The sequence below is a fragment of the Chaetodon auriga genome, chromosome 14 (assembly GCF_051107435.1).
Source record: "Chaetodon auriga isolate fChaAug3 chromosome 14, fChaAug3.hap1, whole genome shotgun sequence".
NCBI lineage: Eukaryota > Metazoa > Chordata > Actinopteri > Chaetodontiformes > Chaetodontidae > Chaetodon > Chaetodon auriga.
Genome location: NC_135087.1, coordinates 25,942,719 through 25,962,946, shown reverse-complemented (window position 1 = coordinate 25,962,946; position 20,228 = coordinate 25,942,719). Strand labels below are relative to the sequence as shown.

At 39.3% G+C, this 20,228-nt stretch overlaps 1 protein-coding gene and 1 pseudogene across 15 annotated transcripts in view; both read right to left on the bottom strand.

The window, feature by feature from the left end:
* Nucleotides 1-1,147: 1,147 nt before the first annotated feature.
* LOC143331320 (THAP domain-containing protein 2-like) lies at nucleotides 1,148-10,951 on the bottom strand (annotated as a pseudogene).
* A 4,776-nt stretch (nucleotides 10,952-15,727) lies between these two features.
* myt1lb (myelin transcription factor 1-like, b) overlaps nucleotides 15,728-20,228 on the bottom strand; it is a 139,271-nt gene continuing 134,770 nt past the window's right edge. For all 15 annotated transcript variants that reach the window (XM_076748629.1, XM_076748625.1, XM_076748632.1 and 12 more), the window contains 2 exons: nucleotides 19,021-19,083; nucleotides 15,728-18,318 (listed from right to left, as the gene is read on the bottom strand). In XM_076748629.1, coding sequence (XP_076604744.1) covers nucleotides 18,178-18,318; nucleotides 19,021-19,083 — 204 coding nt within the window. In that variant the 3' untranslated portion in view covers nucleotides 15,728-18,177. The remainder of the gene's footprint in view (nucleotides 18,319-19,020; nucleotides 19,084-20,228) is intronic.

The window sequence follows — 20,228 nt, the reverse complement described above, 5'->3', positions numbered from 1 at the left end:
AATATTCCACCATTTTATCGTTATAATGACATAATATTCCACTGTTTTATCGTGATAACGACATAATATTCCACCGTTTTATCGTTATGCTGAGATAATATTCCACCGTTTTATTGTGATAACGACATAATATTCCACCGTTTTATCGTTATAACAAGTTCATTTTCTGGTGAGGTAAGATGTCAAACCCATAGACATATACACGTAGACGCCGCATTGAGCTGGTTGGGCCGCTGCTGCATACGTCAACGTGTCCGCCATATTGGATGTGGCAGATCTGCTCCGTAAACTAATGCAAGGAAATGGACTGAACTTCATAAAGCGCCTTTCTACAAACTGATTTAACGTGATGCCTTGTATTCACCCATTCACACACACACACACTAATATCATAGGCATCAAAACATCATATGCAACTTTTAATGTAATGTGATAATGGTTATAAGCTTATAGTATTTTGCGACATTTTACTATAGCAATATGAGATTGTACCACAGGAACACTCGGGAGGAAACAAATTATAGCCTTGAAGTATTATACAGGGATGGTAGCAGTACCATAGAACACCATAGAGGTATTAAATAACTATTATGGACCTTAAACCTTGATTATACATACTAAAGAGATCTTATAGGATTCCTATAGATCTTTTTTCGTTAGAGTACAAAAGTATCGAACCAGGGTATGTTTTTTTTAAGTTGTTACAGCTATCAATGTATGCAACACTGTTACTGTGATGATAAATATTTAAATATTAAACATCTGTTTATAATAACCAGATCCTGAATTTTAGATGTGACATGTGGGTTTTCTTAATAAAGAGCACAAACATTTACATTTCACTGATTTTGATTAATCATTTTCATATTCAATGATTGCTGAACATATATACATACATATATCTGTACAGGGGTGGCATTGATGAAGATATATACATACATATATCTGTACAGGGGTGGCATTGATGAACATATATACATACATATATCTATACAGGGGTGGCACTGATGAACATATATCTATACATATATCTGTACAAGGGTGGCATTGATGAACATATATACATACATATATCTGTACAGGGGTGGCTTTGATGAACATATATACATACATATATCTATATCTATCAATCTATACATTTATACAACTAGCCTTGACCATGTAAGTGGAGGGTGATGGCAAAATCCCTCTGGTCTTTGGTGTATTCATGGCTCTGTTTTGAAAGGAGGTGCACTGGAAGATCTGAAACACAATTAGCAGTGGCAGGTCTTAACAAAGAAGGTAAAGTATTAGACACTTAAGTTCAAATTATCTCCAAATTTTGTATTTTCATTTCACCTGAGTATGTATTGAGCTGCTCTTTCAACTCTTCATTTATCATGTTCTTCACCCTGAGATCCTCCAGAAGACCACTCACAGTGTTCTTTGCCCTCCTCTCTCTGTCCTTTGCATTCCTCCTCTCTTTTTCCAGACTCTCCACCCTATTCACAGCTTCCCTGAGTTTGGCTCTCAGATCATCATATGATGAAGGCAGAGCATAGGAGTGGTCCTAGTACAAGCAAGGATGAAAATGGTACATCATTACATCACTCAGTGACAGTCCGTAACATCTTTACTAGTACAATGTGCTATCCAGTGTTCCACATTCTTAGTTTTAGCTCTGCTCAATTGTACTGCCAGCGGCGTGTGCGTGTGTGTGTGTGTTTGCACACATGTTTGTGTGTGTGTGAAGGTTCAATTGCAGATTCAATACTGGCATGTTTCAATGTATGTGCATATGTGTATGTGAGTCTGTCTGAAAGAGTGACAGAGAGTAGTAGGTGTTGTAAGGGCACAGGGGAGTGACAAGAAGTTTGAATATAACCAGCTTGCAGCTGTTTGAATCATAGCTAGCACTTATTACTCACAACACTGGGCACAGGCAGGGGTTCGGTCTCCTGGACAAGCTGGGAACAGTACAGTGACAAGGTCTCCTGTGCCTTCTTTGAGGTCTGAGACGTCCTGGTAACCAAGGGGCTAAAGTGAGGGATGAAATATAGAAATGGTCTCACAGTGTAAAACTAAATACATCACTGACTCCACATTCAGAAAGGGAAAACATTGTTAGCATAGTGTGGCACTGAATGATCTAATCCTTACATCCTATACACCTACCCTGTGGAGGTGAGCTGGGAAACTAAAGACAGAAGGAAAAGCTGCATCTCTGATCCTGAGTGTCTGACCTGCCCTGTCAAAATCCTCTGATCTGAAGTGTTCACTGCAGAGCACAGATGACTGACTAGCAGAAACCCCTTCCTGCCGGACAGCTGTTTCCCACTTCTTTCTGAGCTCTTTATTTTTGGGAAACCTACAGTGTATATGAAAAGTTAACCAACTAACAACGATCAGCGTAGTTACTTCGGGCCACTTTAGTCACAAAAGACTTCGTTGTTCGGAGGCTGGTTTCGCGCGGGAATCCACTGTATTTATATGCAGGACTTCATGTCAGCATATTCTGTGAGTAAAGTTATGTTATAATGGCCACATAAAATCAAAAGTTTTTTTTTTTCATTCTTACCTGTGAAAGGTAATCCCTTGCGATCAAGTTTGGAGTGTAAACCTGTTGGTACAATTCCACGCTGCACAAGAATGAGGCGGCGAGGTTGACGTAGGACTCCAGCGCTAAATGCGGCGTCCACGTGTATGATCAAATCAACCCGCCAAACCAGAAGGTGCTCTGCTGCCCTGCACACTACCGACTGAAGCCAGGCCTGGATGTGCTCTCCTGCAGCTGCACACTCGGTAAGTTAAGCCTGTTCATGTGTTTGTTTGTACTTTTGCAAGTCTGCGGGATACAAGTTATCGTCCTTAACAGTAAGTGGCTTCTAGTTAGTTAAACTTAACCCCGGTACAGGACGGAACACTGCTGCCTGTATTTGTGTGTGCGCGAGGCTCCCTCAGAGAGTTTACGGTCGGTGTACTGTTTTCCAAATGGAATCCGGGAATCAAAACAAACGAATGTCATCCCATTTTTCAATTCTCCATTGATTTTTTTTTTGTGTGTTTGACCCGAAAAATTGTCACAGTTGTTGTTTTGTTTAGGCTAAATAGGCAACTAGAGGCACAACAAGTTATCGAAGCGTGGTGTACAGCTGGACTTTATCATGTCGTTGCATATACAGGCTGATTTTATTGCTGAGAAAACACGTTTGTATCTCTTGTAGTGACATTCCCGCTGTGTTATGTGTGTTTACAACACAGAGTTTTACTGTCCCACCTTGGAAGACGACGTACATTTCTGATCCGCAGATGATTAACCCGCATCCTTTATTGACAACTGTCCAACTCGTAGTAGCCTGACTTCCGGGTCAACAACCCACAAATATGAGAAACGGAATGACACTTTGCTTGTTTTGGTTCTCGATTTCAGTTTGAACTCAGACACGAGCACAGACCAGCATATATTGTGTTCTGGTGCTGATATGCTGATAAGTAGCGGGGAATGATGATGATGATGATGATGATGATGATGATGATGATGACTCGATATTGATGGTGGGATACTGGTTACCGGTGCTACATGTTGAGGATGCAGCCTGTTCACCAGAGTGGCATGCTAGTACACTGGACGACCACACTGAATGCTGGTATGATGATTGTGTCATGTCTGCTTGTAACTATTGGAAATGAGGGTATTGCAGACACATCATTATCATAACAGCATTTAGTGTGGTTGTTCAGCATACCAGTATCCCACTCAGGTGAACAGGGTGCTGAACATCAGCAGCTCTAGCCATTTTAATGCCCAATGGGGGATTATGATTTGGAGTCCCAGCAGGTAATGATCCATCAGCAGTGAAAATGTGGTAAAATGTCCACTCTTGAAATGAACAGTTCGCCCCAAAGTCAAAATTTGTCCAACAAGTCTTAAATTCCAGTACTTCTGCATTCATGCCTCATGGTGAGAAGGAGAGAGAGAAACTCTGCCACCCAGCCACTTTCATGCATGCTTCAGGGCTTGTGAGAAATATAATAGTGCAATATTGAAACCGGTAGGCCTCACACACTCAAAGATTTGAAGCTGTTGGAAATAAACCAAAATTACATATTGAACTAATCAAGAAAACACGTGTTTTATACTCTGCCTTGCATCCTCTCTGATAGCCTGCTGATTTAAGTGCTTTCTGTCGTGATGGAATCTTGTCTCAGGTCTTTGATTTGTTTTGCTTCTCAGATCTATGCTAGCTGTCCTTTTAGTTTGGAACCATTATTTAAGAGATGGCAAGATTAAAGTTGTTCACCACTTAAACAGTAAATACTTAACCTAATGTGACTAACTTTTAAATATAGCTTAATTAGCTTTGAAAAAAACAAGACAAATAAAACTAATTTGAAAGAAATAATTAATTATTAGATTACCACTCCAGAAGGCAAATTAATAATTCTTTAATTGTACAAAAAGGCAAATTGGGCTGATTTTGTTCAGCAGCTCCATGATCTATGTGTCGTTCTAGATAGCTAAGATGATCTCTGCGCCTTGTTTTCATAGGTCATGATGCTCACTGTAACAGTGTATAAAATGACTCATTAAAAATCAGTTCTAGTTTAATGAAAGGGTGTTGTTTGTTTGGCCTATAGCTCCAGCAGATGAGATGGACCCAAAGCCAAAGAAACAGTAGGAAGCTAAAGGAAGCTCTGAAATGTGAAAGACGTCACTTAACCAGGTAAACTAGCTGACTGTATACATTCTGTGATCATAAATGTCATGAATGAATTAAGACAGTCAGGGATTTACATATTTTACTTCAAAATTTGCCTGTGATCCAGTTTTGCTGCTGAGAAATGTACAGTATATAACATTTACACTTGAGTTGCAAGTGAATGTTATGTTTCATTTGCAGTTAATTTTTTCTCCAATTGTATGAAGTGAGATCCCCAAGAGTGTTGTCTTTGTGGACTGGCACTTTGTGTTTTTCATTGCTATTGTCATCAAAGATCTATGTTATGATACAGTATGTCTTTTATATCTTTTGTTCTAGCTGTCCACTTGTCACATTAGTTAACTGTAACATGACTTACATGAGTAAGGTGGCTGTAAGTCAATTTGGGAAATTTAAAAAATGCACATAAACATCTAAAAAATCAAAAACATCAACATAGTTCAGGTCTCTAAAAGTCAATAAGACAATCGAAGTACATTGTTAAAATTAATAATAACTCTTTTTTTCTGAGCCTCCTAATGGTAACATCTCTGCCTTTCACTCAGCTGCATCCACAAAAATGGATTTGTTCCTTGATGCCTTGACAGACAGAGGGATACCTGAGGAGAACCTTGAGAAAATGTTGCATGACAAGGTAACTCACATCTGAACAAGCCTGCCAGAAACATATTAATTCAAAGCTCCCACTTAAATAAGACATACCTGGTTAGATCACCTGTGTCGATCTCATATTCATGCTAATACAAATTGGGGCCCAAACACAAATAGCGGCCAAGACCCTTTTACAAGTGAAGGGATTCTATTTCCATTTTCCATACACATTGCATTTTGATGAGCCAAAAAAATTCTCCAAAACTATCCAAAACGATGAGAATTAAGATAATGGATTATTTTTGGGCCACATATTAGACACAGTAGGAGTAGGAGAAGTTTATTTATCACTACTCACTGCTCAGAACACTTCCTTTTGACTTTTATATTATCCAAAACATTCAGATGATGATGAATATGATGAATGTGTATGTGCATGTGGATGTTACTGTGCGACAAATAAAGGGGATTGTCCCTCTGATTCTGATAATGAGGCTGTGACTACAGCATATTCTGACGTACACAGGGGGTTCAAGGACTCAATCAAATCAATTTTTTTTTGTTTTGTTTTTAACCCTGGCAGGTGGACCAAGATGTTGCCAGGATGATGGATGAAGAAACCCTGTCAAAGTATATTCCTCATTTTGGAGATTGTGTATTTGCCAAAAATTGGACCAGCTCATCCTCAGCAGTAGCTGTGATCAATGCAGAGAAGAAAAAGAGCCTTATAGAACGCTTACGATCTAAAATTAAACTTCCAAGCTGCAGTCAAACATCAACAAGCTCTGCAAGTAATACTCGCCAAGGATGTGGTTTGGGGAACAAGAATGCTGAGCGAAAAACAAGAAAAATAGAAATGGGTTGGATGAATTATGAAAATGGTTATTTCAGGCAGATGAGGAGACCAACAGGTGGATGCACAAGAGGGATAATTGCCAGGAAAGATGATACTGTAAACAAAATTTTAGAGAATGGGAAAATAATATTTTTCCCCAATGCGAAATCTCCAATGACTTTGCTATGTGTGTTATGGGCTCAGAGGAACCCTTATTTGGCACAGTCAGAATTGGGAAATTGTATGAAACAACTCATCATCAAATACTCAGACTGTACGTTTGTTCAAAGAAAAGGGAAAGTGATGATTCAAATGACTTCACGATGCCAGTGGAAACACTAGAGAGATCCCAGTCAACAGATTTGACAGAGAGATCTCAGACAGCAAAGGCTCTTAACTCACGACATCTTCCTCCCACATCTTCCTCTGATACCATGTTACCTCATTCCTCTTCCACCTTACTAGCCTGGGACAGCCCTTTGTCTAGCTCTAGACCTGTCATGCATTGAATCAGATGATGTACCAACTGACAGTGAGCATACTATGACTGAAGTGATAAGTTCCAACCTTTCACCCACAAACTGTGTGTCACCATCACTGCGCACTGGGATTGAATCAGCAACACTTGAAATCATAAATCAGGAAGCAAGTTCTGACTACACCTCAATGACCTCATCTGCAAATAATTTTGAGAATTTCTATGACAATCCACAGAACATTGTTAAGAAACGGATCATTACGATTCATGCAGTGGATTGTGTGTCTGACATGTTTCAGTCATTTTCAGATGAGAATATACTAGATGCCAACATTGAATTTAGGCGTGTAATGCAAAGTGGTGAGATGGAGACTGGAGTTGGAAGCGGGCTTGTTAGGGACTGTCTTACTGATTTTTGGAACACTTTCTATACATCAAGAACCTCAGGAACCACATACAAGATCCCCAACTTATATCATGCTTTTCAGGAAGAGCAGTGGAAAGCTGTTGCCTGTATTGTAGCCTTTGGCTGGCAGAGATTCAAATACTTGCCTATTCAACTAGCGCCGCCATTTCTTTATGTCTTTATGTCGTCGCCAAACTGCAACTTAATGGAGACGTTTTTCAACTATATTAGCTCTACAGAGAAGGATGTACTTTCAGAGGCTTTGAATGATTTCAAGGGAGCCGATATGGAAGAGCTGCTCACCATTCTTATCAGAATCAGAAATCAGAATCAGAAAAAGCTTTATTGCCAAGTATGATTTTACACATACGAGGAATTTGTTGTGGTGAAGTTGGTGTATGACACATCTACTAAAAATAAGAGTACAAAATATAACAATATAAATATATGTACACATCTGTTTTTTTTTTTGTTTTTTTTGTTTTTGTTTTTTGTTTTTTTCCGGAAACACAGTCTGTTTACAGTCAGTCACAACTGCTCCTCACTCCCAACAAAACACAACCTACAAAGATTGCTGGAAGAAATTGCACACAAAGAGTTGGTCCAGCAGCCAGCATTCATAATAAAGTGCTGGAAACCAGTCCTGGAAAGTATTGGAAAGTCTTTGAGTGGTGGAGTGTTGGACAAGATCCTCTCTGATCTTCAGCCAAAGGCAAGAAGTGTCACAAAATACATTAACTTTTCAGAATCATTGTCACCAACAGAAAAGGCCACCTCTCATCATCTCCTGAGATTTGTCAGAGAACTTGAGCAGAGAGAGCTTGGTCTGTTCCTTTGATTCTGCACTGGATGTGACCTTCTTTTGTCAAGAACTATTCAGTTTACCTTCACAGACACCATCATGTCTGAGGCCTGCAGACGGCCTGTGGCCCACACCTGTACTTGTGTCTTGGAAATTCCTCCCAACTACAGCATTTTTTCAGATTTGAAGTCAAGAGTTTCTTTCAGTCTTGTAAAGTAGAATATGGGTGATGGATATCATCTAAAAAGACTGTTATGAAGATTATGTGTTATGGTGTATGCAAAAATGGCCCAAGCATTTCAGAGACTACAACATATTGTTCTTAGAGGGATAATAGGAATGTGGATGTTTACCAGACCTAATGCTGTGTTTTTACAGTTCTGGTTTTATGCAGCTTAATTTTACTAAGTTGTTGCCAATTTCATAGTTCTTATGTTGTGATGCACACAATGTTAATGAAATATTTTTGTATTCTGTTTTGTATCAAAATAATTTCTATTAAACTGTTTAAAACATAGGTACCTCTTGAATCTTATTTTACAGTAAAACCACATTGAATATTTTGTATAGTATGCTGATATGAATACTGATTTCTCATCATAACCATATGGAATTAAGGGGACCAGTGGGATTGTGGTTATTTGCATAGAGTGGCTGCCTTTACTTAGCAGTGTTTATGCTGTTTTGAGAATCTTTAATAAATGCTCATTTAAAACTATAGTTAACTAGGTCTAGGTGTAAATAACACGTTCTGTTCATAGTTAATCTTTTTAAAGAAATGTTTGTATTTATATTTAAAAATAGAGTTCAACATTAGCAGGTGTCATGTCATGTTCTATTTCAAATTGTACTTAAATAACAATGTTATTGAATCTTAATAGGAATTTGACAGCGAAATAGGTTCAGCTCCACTTTAATTAAAGGTAAGTGCCTTGGATAAGGTATAAAGTAATGCTGTGGCCATCACACAATCTCCAAACATTCAAAACATAAAGACAAATCTCTTGGCTGACATCTCTCTGTAGACATTTTATACCATTCATCCATCTTTTTCCGCTTCATCTCAGGCTGGCATGCAGGAGGAGCAGTCTAAGCAGGATTAACCAGGCTTCCCTCTCCCCAGACACTTCCTCCAGCTCTTCTGTGGGGATCCCAAGGTGTTTCCCAGGCCAGCGGAGACACATAGTCCCTCCAGTGTGTCCTGGGTCTTCACCAGGGCCTCCTCCTGGTGGGACATGCCCTGAACGCCTCCCCAGAGAGGCATCCAGGGGGCATCCAAACTAGAGGCTGGAGCCACCTCATCTGGCTCCTCTTGATGTGAAGCATCAGCGGTTCTACTCTGAGCTCCTTTCTTTCTTCTAAAGAAAGAGCTGACATTTGAAACTCGATATAGAAATTAATACCCAGCAATTATTTGACATTTTTGTTTTTTTAATGTAAAGTAGAAAACATGACCTGATCAAGCATTGATCCAGTGAGGTACACAACATCTCTGCTTACTGGACTGTATCTTGTTAGACAAATGTATTCCATGTTCTTTCAGCAATTTCTATTTCCGCAATGATGTAGTAATTGACACCCTTGAAAAATAGCACTCACACAACCAAGAGAGTAAATGAGAGTATGAGTGCAAAGACATTATACACCTTGAATTTTTAAAGAAAAATAATGCAGTTTGCACCATGTACAATGTCTTAAAGTAACTGCAGGTCTGTCAGGTACATTTGAATCTTTACTGAAAAAGCAAAATGCTAAAATTTTCTTGAATAAGAACATGCAAACAATCTAGGTATTCAAAATCAACATGTGTTCATTGTGCCTTCCCACTGGCAATCTCAAGAACTCTGTGATTCTCACTTTGACTTAAGGATAAACTGATGAGATTTTGGTGGTCAAAGTTCAAGGTCACTGTTACCTCACAAAACACATTGTGGTTGATTGGAGGTTCATGGAGGTATGCAACTCAGTGGTGGCAATTTTAGTTTACTGATGCATTGATGTTTTGTGCAAAACTAATGTCCTCATAAGAAACAATCAGAAAGCAAATACATGAAAAACACTGGGAATTGGGGCATTAGCAAAGTGAGGACTATTCTGGCTCTGAGCGATGTGCTCTTATCAAGGGCCTCAGCTGTCTGCACAGTCTGGTTGCCTCAACAGCATCATGGCCAGTCTGAGGATTATGCTCAGCCATTACTACAACAATGAACTCGTACAGGTCTGGATCACAGACAATCTCAGTTTTCCAAAGGCAGACCTCTTCTTCTAATATGATGTCCAGTCTTTCAAAGTCCACTGGATGGAGGTAGTCCTGTGCCTGGTAGAGTTCTGGCACATGATACATGAGAAAAGGTTTTCCATGAAACAAGTCATGTCCAGTAGAACCTGGTCGGATCTGGTGGGTGTTCCACATTCTCACCACAGTGTCCAACTCCTTCTGTAAAATAAGACAAAATTAGAGTGAGTGAGTGAGTGAGCAACACTTTGAGAGAGGTTGAGTGAGTGAGTGAGTGAGTGAGTGGGTGAGTAAGATTCTGGTTACCTGAATGATAACAAGAAAGCAGAACTGAATGAGGCCCTTGTCAACAATATCCCCATTGAAGTCGCCCACTGACTGGAACTCCCGGAACAAGTCTCGCCAGTAGTCTGCATTCTGTCTCTGATAGTGTCCCCACCAGTTTTCAATCCTTTGATTTGCAGTACTTCTTCCTTGGAGAACACAAGGTCCATGAACTGTGCCATTTTCATCCTCACACAGAAAATACTGTAATCTATTGACATGTACATTCTCAGTACCAAGATCAGATCTGATTATTTTTGGACAACCCCCACACTCACTAACAGCATTAATAAAATAAGCAGCAACAACCTCCGGTTTGCTGTTTGTGAAGTTTGCTTCCATCCAGATGACGTGTCGTGAGAAGCCATCAATGCAGCCATTTATTCCAATGCCAAACGGTCTGAGTTTATCTTAGGAGTCCATGTGCCAAATGTAATTTGGTCCCGGGACACTGTACTGCCTTCTTCTGAGTCTCCTCCTTCTTCTCTGCTGTGTACCTTCGGAGTCCAGAACAGACCGCACTTCATACACCAGGTTTCTAGTGACCCGCAATCCTGCTGATCTGCATCGCTCAGTCATCATCCGATAGCCATGCAGTCGTCCAGCACCACTTAGCTGGTCAGCTATATAGTTTACAACAACATATTCAACAGATTCAAACGTGTTTTCTCAGCAATAAAATCAGCCTGTATATGCAACGACATGATAAAGTCCAGCTGTGCACCATGCTTCGATAACTCGTTGTGCCTCTAGTTGCCTATTTAACCTAAACAAAACAACAACTGTGACAATTTTCGGGTCAGGCACCAAAAAAAAAAAAAAAAAAATCAATGGAGAATTGAAAAACGGGATGACATTCGTTTGTTTTGATTCCCGGATTCCATTTGGACGCCATTGAAAAACAGTACACCGACCGTAAACTCTCTGAGGGAGCCTCACGCACACACAAATACAGGCAGCAGTGTTCCGTCCTGTACCGCGGTTAAGTTTGACTAACTTGAAGCCACTTACTGTTAAGGATGATAACGCAGACTTTCAAAAGTACAAACAAACACATGAACAGGCTTAACTTACCGAGTGTGCAGCTGCAGGAGAGCACGTCCAGGCCTGGCTTCAGTCGGTGGTGTGCAGGGCATCAGAGAACCTTCTGGTTTGGCGGGTTGGTTTGACATCCTACCTCACTGGAAAATTAACTTGTTATAGCGATAAAACGGTGGAATATTATGTCGTTATCACGATAAAACGGTGGAATATTATCTTGGTATAATGCTAAAACGGTGGAATATTATCTCGTTAACACGGTAAAACGGAGCGAAAAAATTATGTTGATCCATGGCCTTTTAGGGCTTCCGTGCCAATCTGGGCCTGTATTCCTAAAGATTCTGAGAATCCTCTCGGAGAGCTCCTAACTTAACCTAAAAATTCCTAGCAAGGAGTCTTAGCTTAGGAGTGATTCCAGAACATTCTCAGAGAACTCTGAGCAAGGAATGGACAGAAACTCCTATCTTGAGGAGGTGTGGTTGACCCCGTTGCTAGGTATGAGTCATCGTTTGTGATTGTTTATAAAAAATATACTTTTGGTGATAATGGGCAAAGGATGGACCCTCAAATCGACAAACTTAATCATAGAATCTAATCTTATGAAGACTGTGTAATTGTAAATAACATTTCACATAAAAGAAAATATCTGGTAGTGTGCGTGCCTCACAGCAAGGAGGTTGCTGGTTCGATCCCCGGGCCTTTCTGTGTGAAGTTTGCATGTTCTTCCTGTGCATGTGTGGGTTCTCTCCGGGCACTCCGGCTTCCTCCCACAGACCAAAACGTGCTCATTAGGTTAATTGGTGGCTCTAAATTGTCCGCAGGTGTGAGTGTGAGTGGTCGTTTGTCTGTATATGTTGCCCTGCACTCGGCTGGCGACTGGTTCAGGGTGTACCCCGCCTCTCGCCCATTTGCCAGCCCCGCAACCCTGAAAGGGATACGTGGGTACAGAAGATGAATGAATGAATAGTAAGCTATACTTAAAAATTATCCTGCAAAATGTGTGAAAAACAAACACTTGCACAGTATTCACATAGTGATAGTTATATTTATTTGCTTATATTAATTGCCATGCTGGTAATTTTTGCACTTTCAACTTTCAACATTTCAACTCAATTTGGTATTAACGAGGGTAAAATGGCTCAACTTTCATCAATGTCTGTGCTGACCAGCCTTTAAGAAGCAGTGTTGGTTGGCTTTCAAATCTACCACAAACCAGTGAACATCAATGGAAAAGAAAAGAACAAGGAAACCCAACTGGACAGAGGAACAGTGTTTGCTTCTGGCTCAATTGGTCAATGAGCATAAAAGTGTTTTGAGAGGTAAATTTTGCCCCAGTGTCACAGTACAAGCCAAGAAGCAAGCATGGGAAACTATAGCACAACAGATAAATTCCTCCTTTCCGCTGGTTGTGCGGACAAGTGAGGATTGCGAGAAGTGGTGGTATGTGTTGCAGTCAAAAGCAAAAGAGGAGATTACAGCACACAAACGTGAATCTTCACGCACAGGTGAGCGATACACCACTTACTTACACCTGTTAGCAAAGTTAATTTAAATGCCTAATTATTGTGTACATATTAGTTACTGGATTTCTTTTTAGGGGGTACACCACCTGCTAGGCAGCTGTCCCAGGTTGCAGAAACGGTGTTTGACATACTGGGGCAGTCAGAAGTTAGTATCACTGGGCTGAGGGAAGGCATTGACTCTTCAATGATGCAGGTCATTGAAATGCAACAAAGGTAGGACAAAAGAGTTTTCATATATCAACAGGCAGGTAAACAAAATATCAAGAACAGTGTTTATTCATTGCATAAGCCATTTCTCATATCTCTTGTGCATGCTCATTCTACTAAATCAATTAAAACAAAACAATAATTAAACTAAATGTATTTCCCTTTCTGTAGCATGGAGCCATCAGAGGAACCGGGCCCCTCAGCATTGCAGGTGTACGACCCTCAGCCTGAAACATCAGAGTTCAGCCTGCCCGCTGCTGCTGCTGCCACCGCTGTTCAAACACCAATCCTGCCTGCTGCGCCTGCTGCCCTGACACCATCCCTGCAGGACAGAAGATTGGAGTTGACAATGGATGTCTTCAGACAGCAGAAAAAAGTTCTATGCCTACAGGAGGAGTACTATCGACTGAAAATTGAGCTCCTAAAAAATAAATCCAATGACAAGTAGATATTGTGTCTTTGTGAGTAATATGTGTCGTGTATTTAACTATTGTAGGTTATGTGTAGTAAAACTATGTGGTACATTAATTCAATGCAGTCACTAGTTTTCAAATTACATATACTGTAACTTGCCCGAAATGTAAATTTGTCAAGTGGGCTCTGTAAGGCAGTCCACTCTGGGCCAAGTTCCCCTGTGGAAAGTAAATATTTTCTTCACCACCATCATCATCGCTGTCTTCATCACCATCACCATCACCCTCAAGAGGTTCTGCAATCTGTCTAGCCTTGCAAATGTTGTGTAGTATTGCACAGGCTATAATGACTTTGCAGGCTTTATCAGGGGTCAGCCGCACCTCTCCGTGGAGAACATGAAAGCGCCTCTTCAGTTGGCCAGTGCCACGCTCCACTACTGCCCTTGTTGTCTTATGGGCCCTACAAGTTAATACAGACATAATCAAAATCTACATTATTTGACGGAAATATTTAAACCACTACTCCAACATGCTGTTAACATTTTATTTCCATGCATAATTCTATATTGTTTGGGTTACCTGTTGTAGTTTAGTTGCGGCCCTTGGCGTGGCTGGAGGTAAGGCATTAGGAGCCATGGTTTGCATGGGTAGCCACTGTCCCCTAACAAGTGGTAATTGGCTGGCACATAATGTCCCTCGAAAAGCTGTCTGAGGCCACTCTCAGAGAGCATTCTGGCATCATGTGTTGAGCCTGGCCATTTAGCAACAATGTCCAAAATCTTATAGTTAGCATTGAAAACAAGTTGAACATTGATGCTGTGAAATCGCTTCCTGTTTACAAAGACGGCTTCATCTTCTGACGGTGCAATTATTCGGACATGTGTTCCATTGATTACACCCACAACACCGGGGAATCCTGTGATGTCCATAAATGCCCTTTTGTGAGCTTGTAAAGTGCGGGCATCCAGCGGAAATGAAACAAACTGTGTCACAATATGAGGTTGTGACAATGCTGTCAGTGTTTGGTTGATGACCCTGCTGATGGAGGGTTGTGACAGACCCAAGTCATCACTGCTGCATTGTTGCATTTTCCCTGTTGCCAAATACCTCAGTGTTGTGATGACTTTCATTTCGGGTGGTATTGCATTGTGGCGTTGGGTTGGAGAAGTAAGTGCATCTCTAATGAGATCAACCACAAATATGATTCCTGCACGATCCAATCTATAGCGCTTCATTAATTCACTGTCATCCAGTGTTTGGAGAATATCTCTCCTGCCTCTTCCGTCCGCCATTTTGTCCTATGCTTTGGGAACTCCTAAGCCGCTTAAAAGTCCTCTTCCCTGCTCTTAACAGATCTCTCCTTAGGAGCTCTCTTAAGAGCTAGGATTCTTTAGGAATATCTTTTATCTTTACTAGGATCTACTCTACTCTTTCAGGGGAAATTCTAAGAGATCACCATGATTCTAAGAATTTTCTTAGAATTTGGCCACTAGGAGAAACTCTTTGCACTAAGAATCTTTAGGAATATGGCCCCTGATGTGTTGACTTTTTAAATGAACAACTGAATCTGACCAACTTTAAAATAGTGTTATTCTATGCACTTGAATTTTCTGAAATTTCTCCCCGAACCTAACAAATAAATACATCTAAACACACACACTCACATGCAAAAAAAGAGTCACATTTCACACAATTGTGAAACCACATGACTGCCTCGCTTTATAGAGAATACTCTGTCAAGATGAGGTATGTAATGGACAGAGAGAGAAGGAAAGATTGATATAAAATGGGGCCCTGTGGCCTCCTTTAATTGCTCCACTGTGAAGTGCATTGTCTTGACTGGCTGTATCTGAATCTTAATTAAGAAGCTAGTCACACAAAAGTATCTTGGTAAAGTGTGTGTGTAAAACTGTAGTTTGCTTTAAGTTTGTTAATGTTCCAACAGGGATTAACAATAAAAGAATCATTTGAGGACAGCTTGCAAATCAGTAATTATGTTTTTGGAAATTCAACTTGCTTTTCCTCGACAAGTCACTGGTGCATTGTATGGTTTCAGTTTGCTGACATCTGCTGGTGGAGAGTATAATATACCAGTTTAAGAACTAGTGTGAAGTTCTGCAGTACCAATGTGTTATGAACAAACAGAAGAATCATCTCACAAACCTCTGGCAACACATTTTTTTTCTTTATTCAGAGTAAGATGTGTCAACATCCAGCATGACAAAAATTGTACAAAGTTCACAATTTAGAAATGAAATATCACAGCAACTTGTGATCTCAAACATTTATAGCAAAATTAAAATGTCAACAAATCCATGCTGTGTAGTACAAAAATAAATCAAACTTCAGTTCCACAGAGAGCACAATAGTTTATACAAAATCTTGTCTTTGTTAATGGTCACTGAAAACCAGTCTCAAAATGAATTGGCTCAAATAAAATAATAAACTCTGATGAATTCACAATAATTTATATGAAAAGTTTTCTACATATGTGACAACCTTTTTGTGTTCCCTTTAGATAGTCACGGATAACTCTATTCAGATTCATTTGCTATGCACCAACATCAGATGAGCAGCTGGTTTGTGCTTTAAAATCCCCCTTCGCTTTCTACTGACAATGAGAATTAATTCAGAAACTGGTACTAGCTATTACTCTACTGAAGCATTACTATGTTGGCAAAAAGCTGCAGAGTGGAAAAAGGCGGATGCAGTAATGGATGATGAGTAGTACAGTCCTGAAGAGGACAGTAAAGTACAGTAGATGAGATTCAGTCAGGTGAACGACAAGCACCTTTTGCATTAGCTCTCAAAAAGGCAAATTCTGAACATGATCGCTAACAGCTAGAACAACAGAATGGAGGGGTGCAGACAGTCAGGCATACAGGCATGACGCTGGTTTGTACCACCCCTTGCAAGTCTCGTTCACCATGTCTTCTGTTTTTTTTTTAAACCTTGAACTGATTGACTATTTAATCCTTTGTACAGTGATTAGATATAAAGTGCTGCTGGGGATAACTTCAACTTCCTAAAACAAAGCAAAAATGAAAGAACATTGTTAATGTTTTTACACTTGATACCCTACAGTATAACTGCTATGGATTTAATCATCCTCTTCTCTGATTTTAAGTCCCTGTTCTTCCTCTCTAAGTGGTACTAAATCCACACCTGCAGTGGCTCCAAGCAGTTGGTTGCTCCAATCGTGTGCCAAAGAGGTCACCTGGAAAATTGCACGCCGCCATACATAATGATAATATCTTCAAGGACAAGTGCAAATAGTCTACTGGCACATAAGTGGGGACAGTGACCCTGTAAGTCCCGCTGTCATACTCTATAAATACTCTTTACAAAACCCTCTAAAACCCTCCTTTTAGGCTCTCGGGTACTGCTTAGTTCTGTAAGAACATCAGAACATGGAAACGAAGGTGTCCCTGTGCAAAATCGTACAGAAAAAAAGTAGAACTCATATACCAGGTTCACTCCTCTTTTTTAAAAAGACTTTTTGTATTAAAAGATTTGTATAAAAATCAATACTTTACATAGGCTATAGTAAAAAGATTCATGTTACCCCACAATGCTTATAAACAAGGTATCCAACCTTTTTTCCCTTTGCAGATTGCATCACATACCTACCACAAACAATTTAATCACTTATTATATTGCTGAAACATTTCTTGATTCTAGTGATGCAAGTCTTGAAATTGAGCAGATCTGATAGTAGAAAGGTTAGAATATTATGTCTGTAGGTCATTGTCTTTGTACATCATATTTATTAGATTAGTTAGGATGAGCATATGAACATGCATGCACCGCACAGATGTGTTCCTCTAGGAATTAATTGGCTCTCCTAGACAATGGGATTTCCACCATCAGGTTTCCGTGTAATGATGTTTACAATATAACTGTTCAGACATACATTCATACATACATCAGGTCAGTGTCCTCTCTGGGTTCATTTACAGCACCATTTAAAAATGCCCCCACCTACAGCTACATTTTTTTTTTCATCATAAGAAAACACAAATATTTCTCAAGCATTGTCAGAAAATAAAGCGATTTGCAAGCCAGCACTTGCACTTACACGCAAAAAGAAGAAGAAAAAAACATCTAAAATCATCAAGTCCAGTGAGGAGAAAAATAGGTAGCCTCCTCCGTGCTTGTAGTGTTTTCATTTTTATTTTACTGTCCAGTTTTTCATCTAAAATGCTTTGTTGTCAAGCAATAAAAAGAACTCATGTTCCATTATCATTAGCTTACTGTTCAGAAATATACACTAAAAAATGTGCATACATGAGCAGCTAGAAACATTACATGACACTATGTCAGCTCATATGAAAACGTACAAAATGTGAATGTCCTCAAAAACTATTTTGCCATTTTTTCTTTTATGTTCTTCCTCAAAGCAAGACCTAAAAAGAAAATACCAAAAAACGAAAGAAATTATCTTGAGGTCTTTTGTAGCACAATACCTCTTTTTTTGGGGGGGGCATAATTTAGACTATACAACACTGTATAAGTTACTGCACCGAACCAAGGAGGTCAAAGCATCATTGCCTGTTCCTATGTGGACTTGATACACCACCTGCACCTGCTGGTGGAACATAAATGTCCCTTTGCTGAATGGCTACACTTGGATTCCTTGAACAGCTTGCTTGATGTTCTCCAACAGGGCTTTGTTTTCTGGGCTCTGGTACTGGTCTTGGTTTGTGTATATATCTGTTAGAGTGGTCACATAGGCGTCAAAGTTCTGCTCGTTTATTGGCTCCTGCAGGACCAAAGAGACAACACCAAGGTGAGGGAGGCTTTAAATTGTCCTAAAATCTTCTCCTCACATACTGTATGTAAAGTTTCAAGAACAAATATGTGCAACTATATTTAACTTTATGTATTTTTTGAGTTGTACCTTAAGAAAAAAGTGAAGACATAATTTGTTGTTAACACTATTATTCACTTCTTTCATAATGAAACTACAGTGTATAAGTTTTATTTATATTCATTAATCATTAGTATTATAAAATGCAATCAGAAAAAAAACAACATGGGCACATTCATGCAGCACTATATATGACAAGAAAAAAAATCCATAATAATGAATTGCAGATGAAGTATGTACATATAAATGAACAACTGTCCTTGCCAAACAAATCTCTCTTTATTTTGCAGTGTGTCAGAGTTTTTAAATTTAGTGTCTGTAGGCTACAGCAACAAGGAGTATGGCAGAACCTATAATGTTATAAGCACATCCACAGTGTGTGTAACCGCATAAATGTAGTGGTATTCAAATTTCAACTTTAAGTATTCTGTATTGATTACGTTTCCACAATTATTCAGTTTCCTTTAAGATTCATATCCTTATGACCTTTATTTGCTTCCAGACTAATGACAACATTTATAGAGGAAGTGAAATACAATACTGACATACAGAGCATGAACAAAGCAATTTAAATCATTTAAGTCACTGACTTACTTGCTGGTGCAACTGTAAGCAGCTGTTATTCCTTAGTGGAGGCTCTTTGTGTGCCAGTGGTTTCTATGGAAGAAGGGACACATTTCTATTAAGCTGCTTTGAGAAATCAACCTGTTAGTGTTAGATTTATACACTAGGTGGCAGTATTTGACGTACAGCCACATACTGTACATAAGACCTCAAATTAACTGGAAAAATAGAAGCTCGACATAAATGAAGACGCACAAGACACCAAGACAAACACAGAGCCAGACCAGCCCATTTAAAATTTGTAAAACCTATCCACTGTCTGAATGCTTAAATGCTGCACTGTCATTAACTGTTTTTTTTTTTTTGTCATCTGAACAACTCCTGAAATATAAAAGGAGGATATGAATATAAAAATGGCTTGCCACTAAGATGAGAGTGATTAACTCTAGAATAATTCATTTCTTTGTTAAACAATCCATTTTGTAAGAGGATTACAGGATTTCATGAAAGAAGGGCATTGTGAGGAATGAAAAACATGAAATAGTGTGTGATTACCATGAAACTATTTGGTAAACAAGCAAACAAGCAAACAAGCAAGCAAGCAAGCAAACAAACAAACAAACAAACAAACAAACAAACAAACAAACAAAATCCTCAAAAATTCAAAACCTTTGCAATACACTTCACAATAAAGCCTGTAATAACCACAGCTCTCTACCAGCACTGACTAAAACTCAGTACATGAATACTGTATATACTTTTGTTTAACTTAAACAGTTAAATGTAGTCATTTCTGCTGTTGGAGCTGCTTCTGCTGTAAAACATGGCCAATCAAACCTCATTACACAACTCTCCCTCACTGTTGTCTGGAAAGACAAATGATGCTCCACATTTTAGACTAAGCATGCACAATAGACTGTGGTTAAATACATACACTGAACAAAAATATAAACACAACACTTTTGTTTTTGCTCCCATTTTTTATGAGCTGAGCTCAAAGATCTAAAACATTTTTTATATACACAAGAAAACCGTTTCTCTCAAATATTGTTGCTCATGCTCGCCACAATAAAAATTGTGGCCATCCTAAGGCACACCTGTGCAATAATCATGCTGTCTAATCAGCATCTTGATATACCACACCTGTGAGGTGGGATGGATTATCTCGGCAAAGGAGAAGTGCTCACTAACACAGATTTAGACAGATTTATGAACAATATTTGAAATAAATGTTTTTT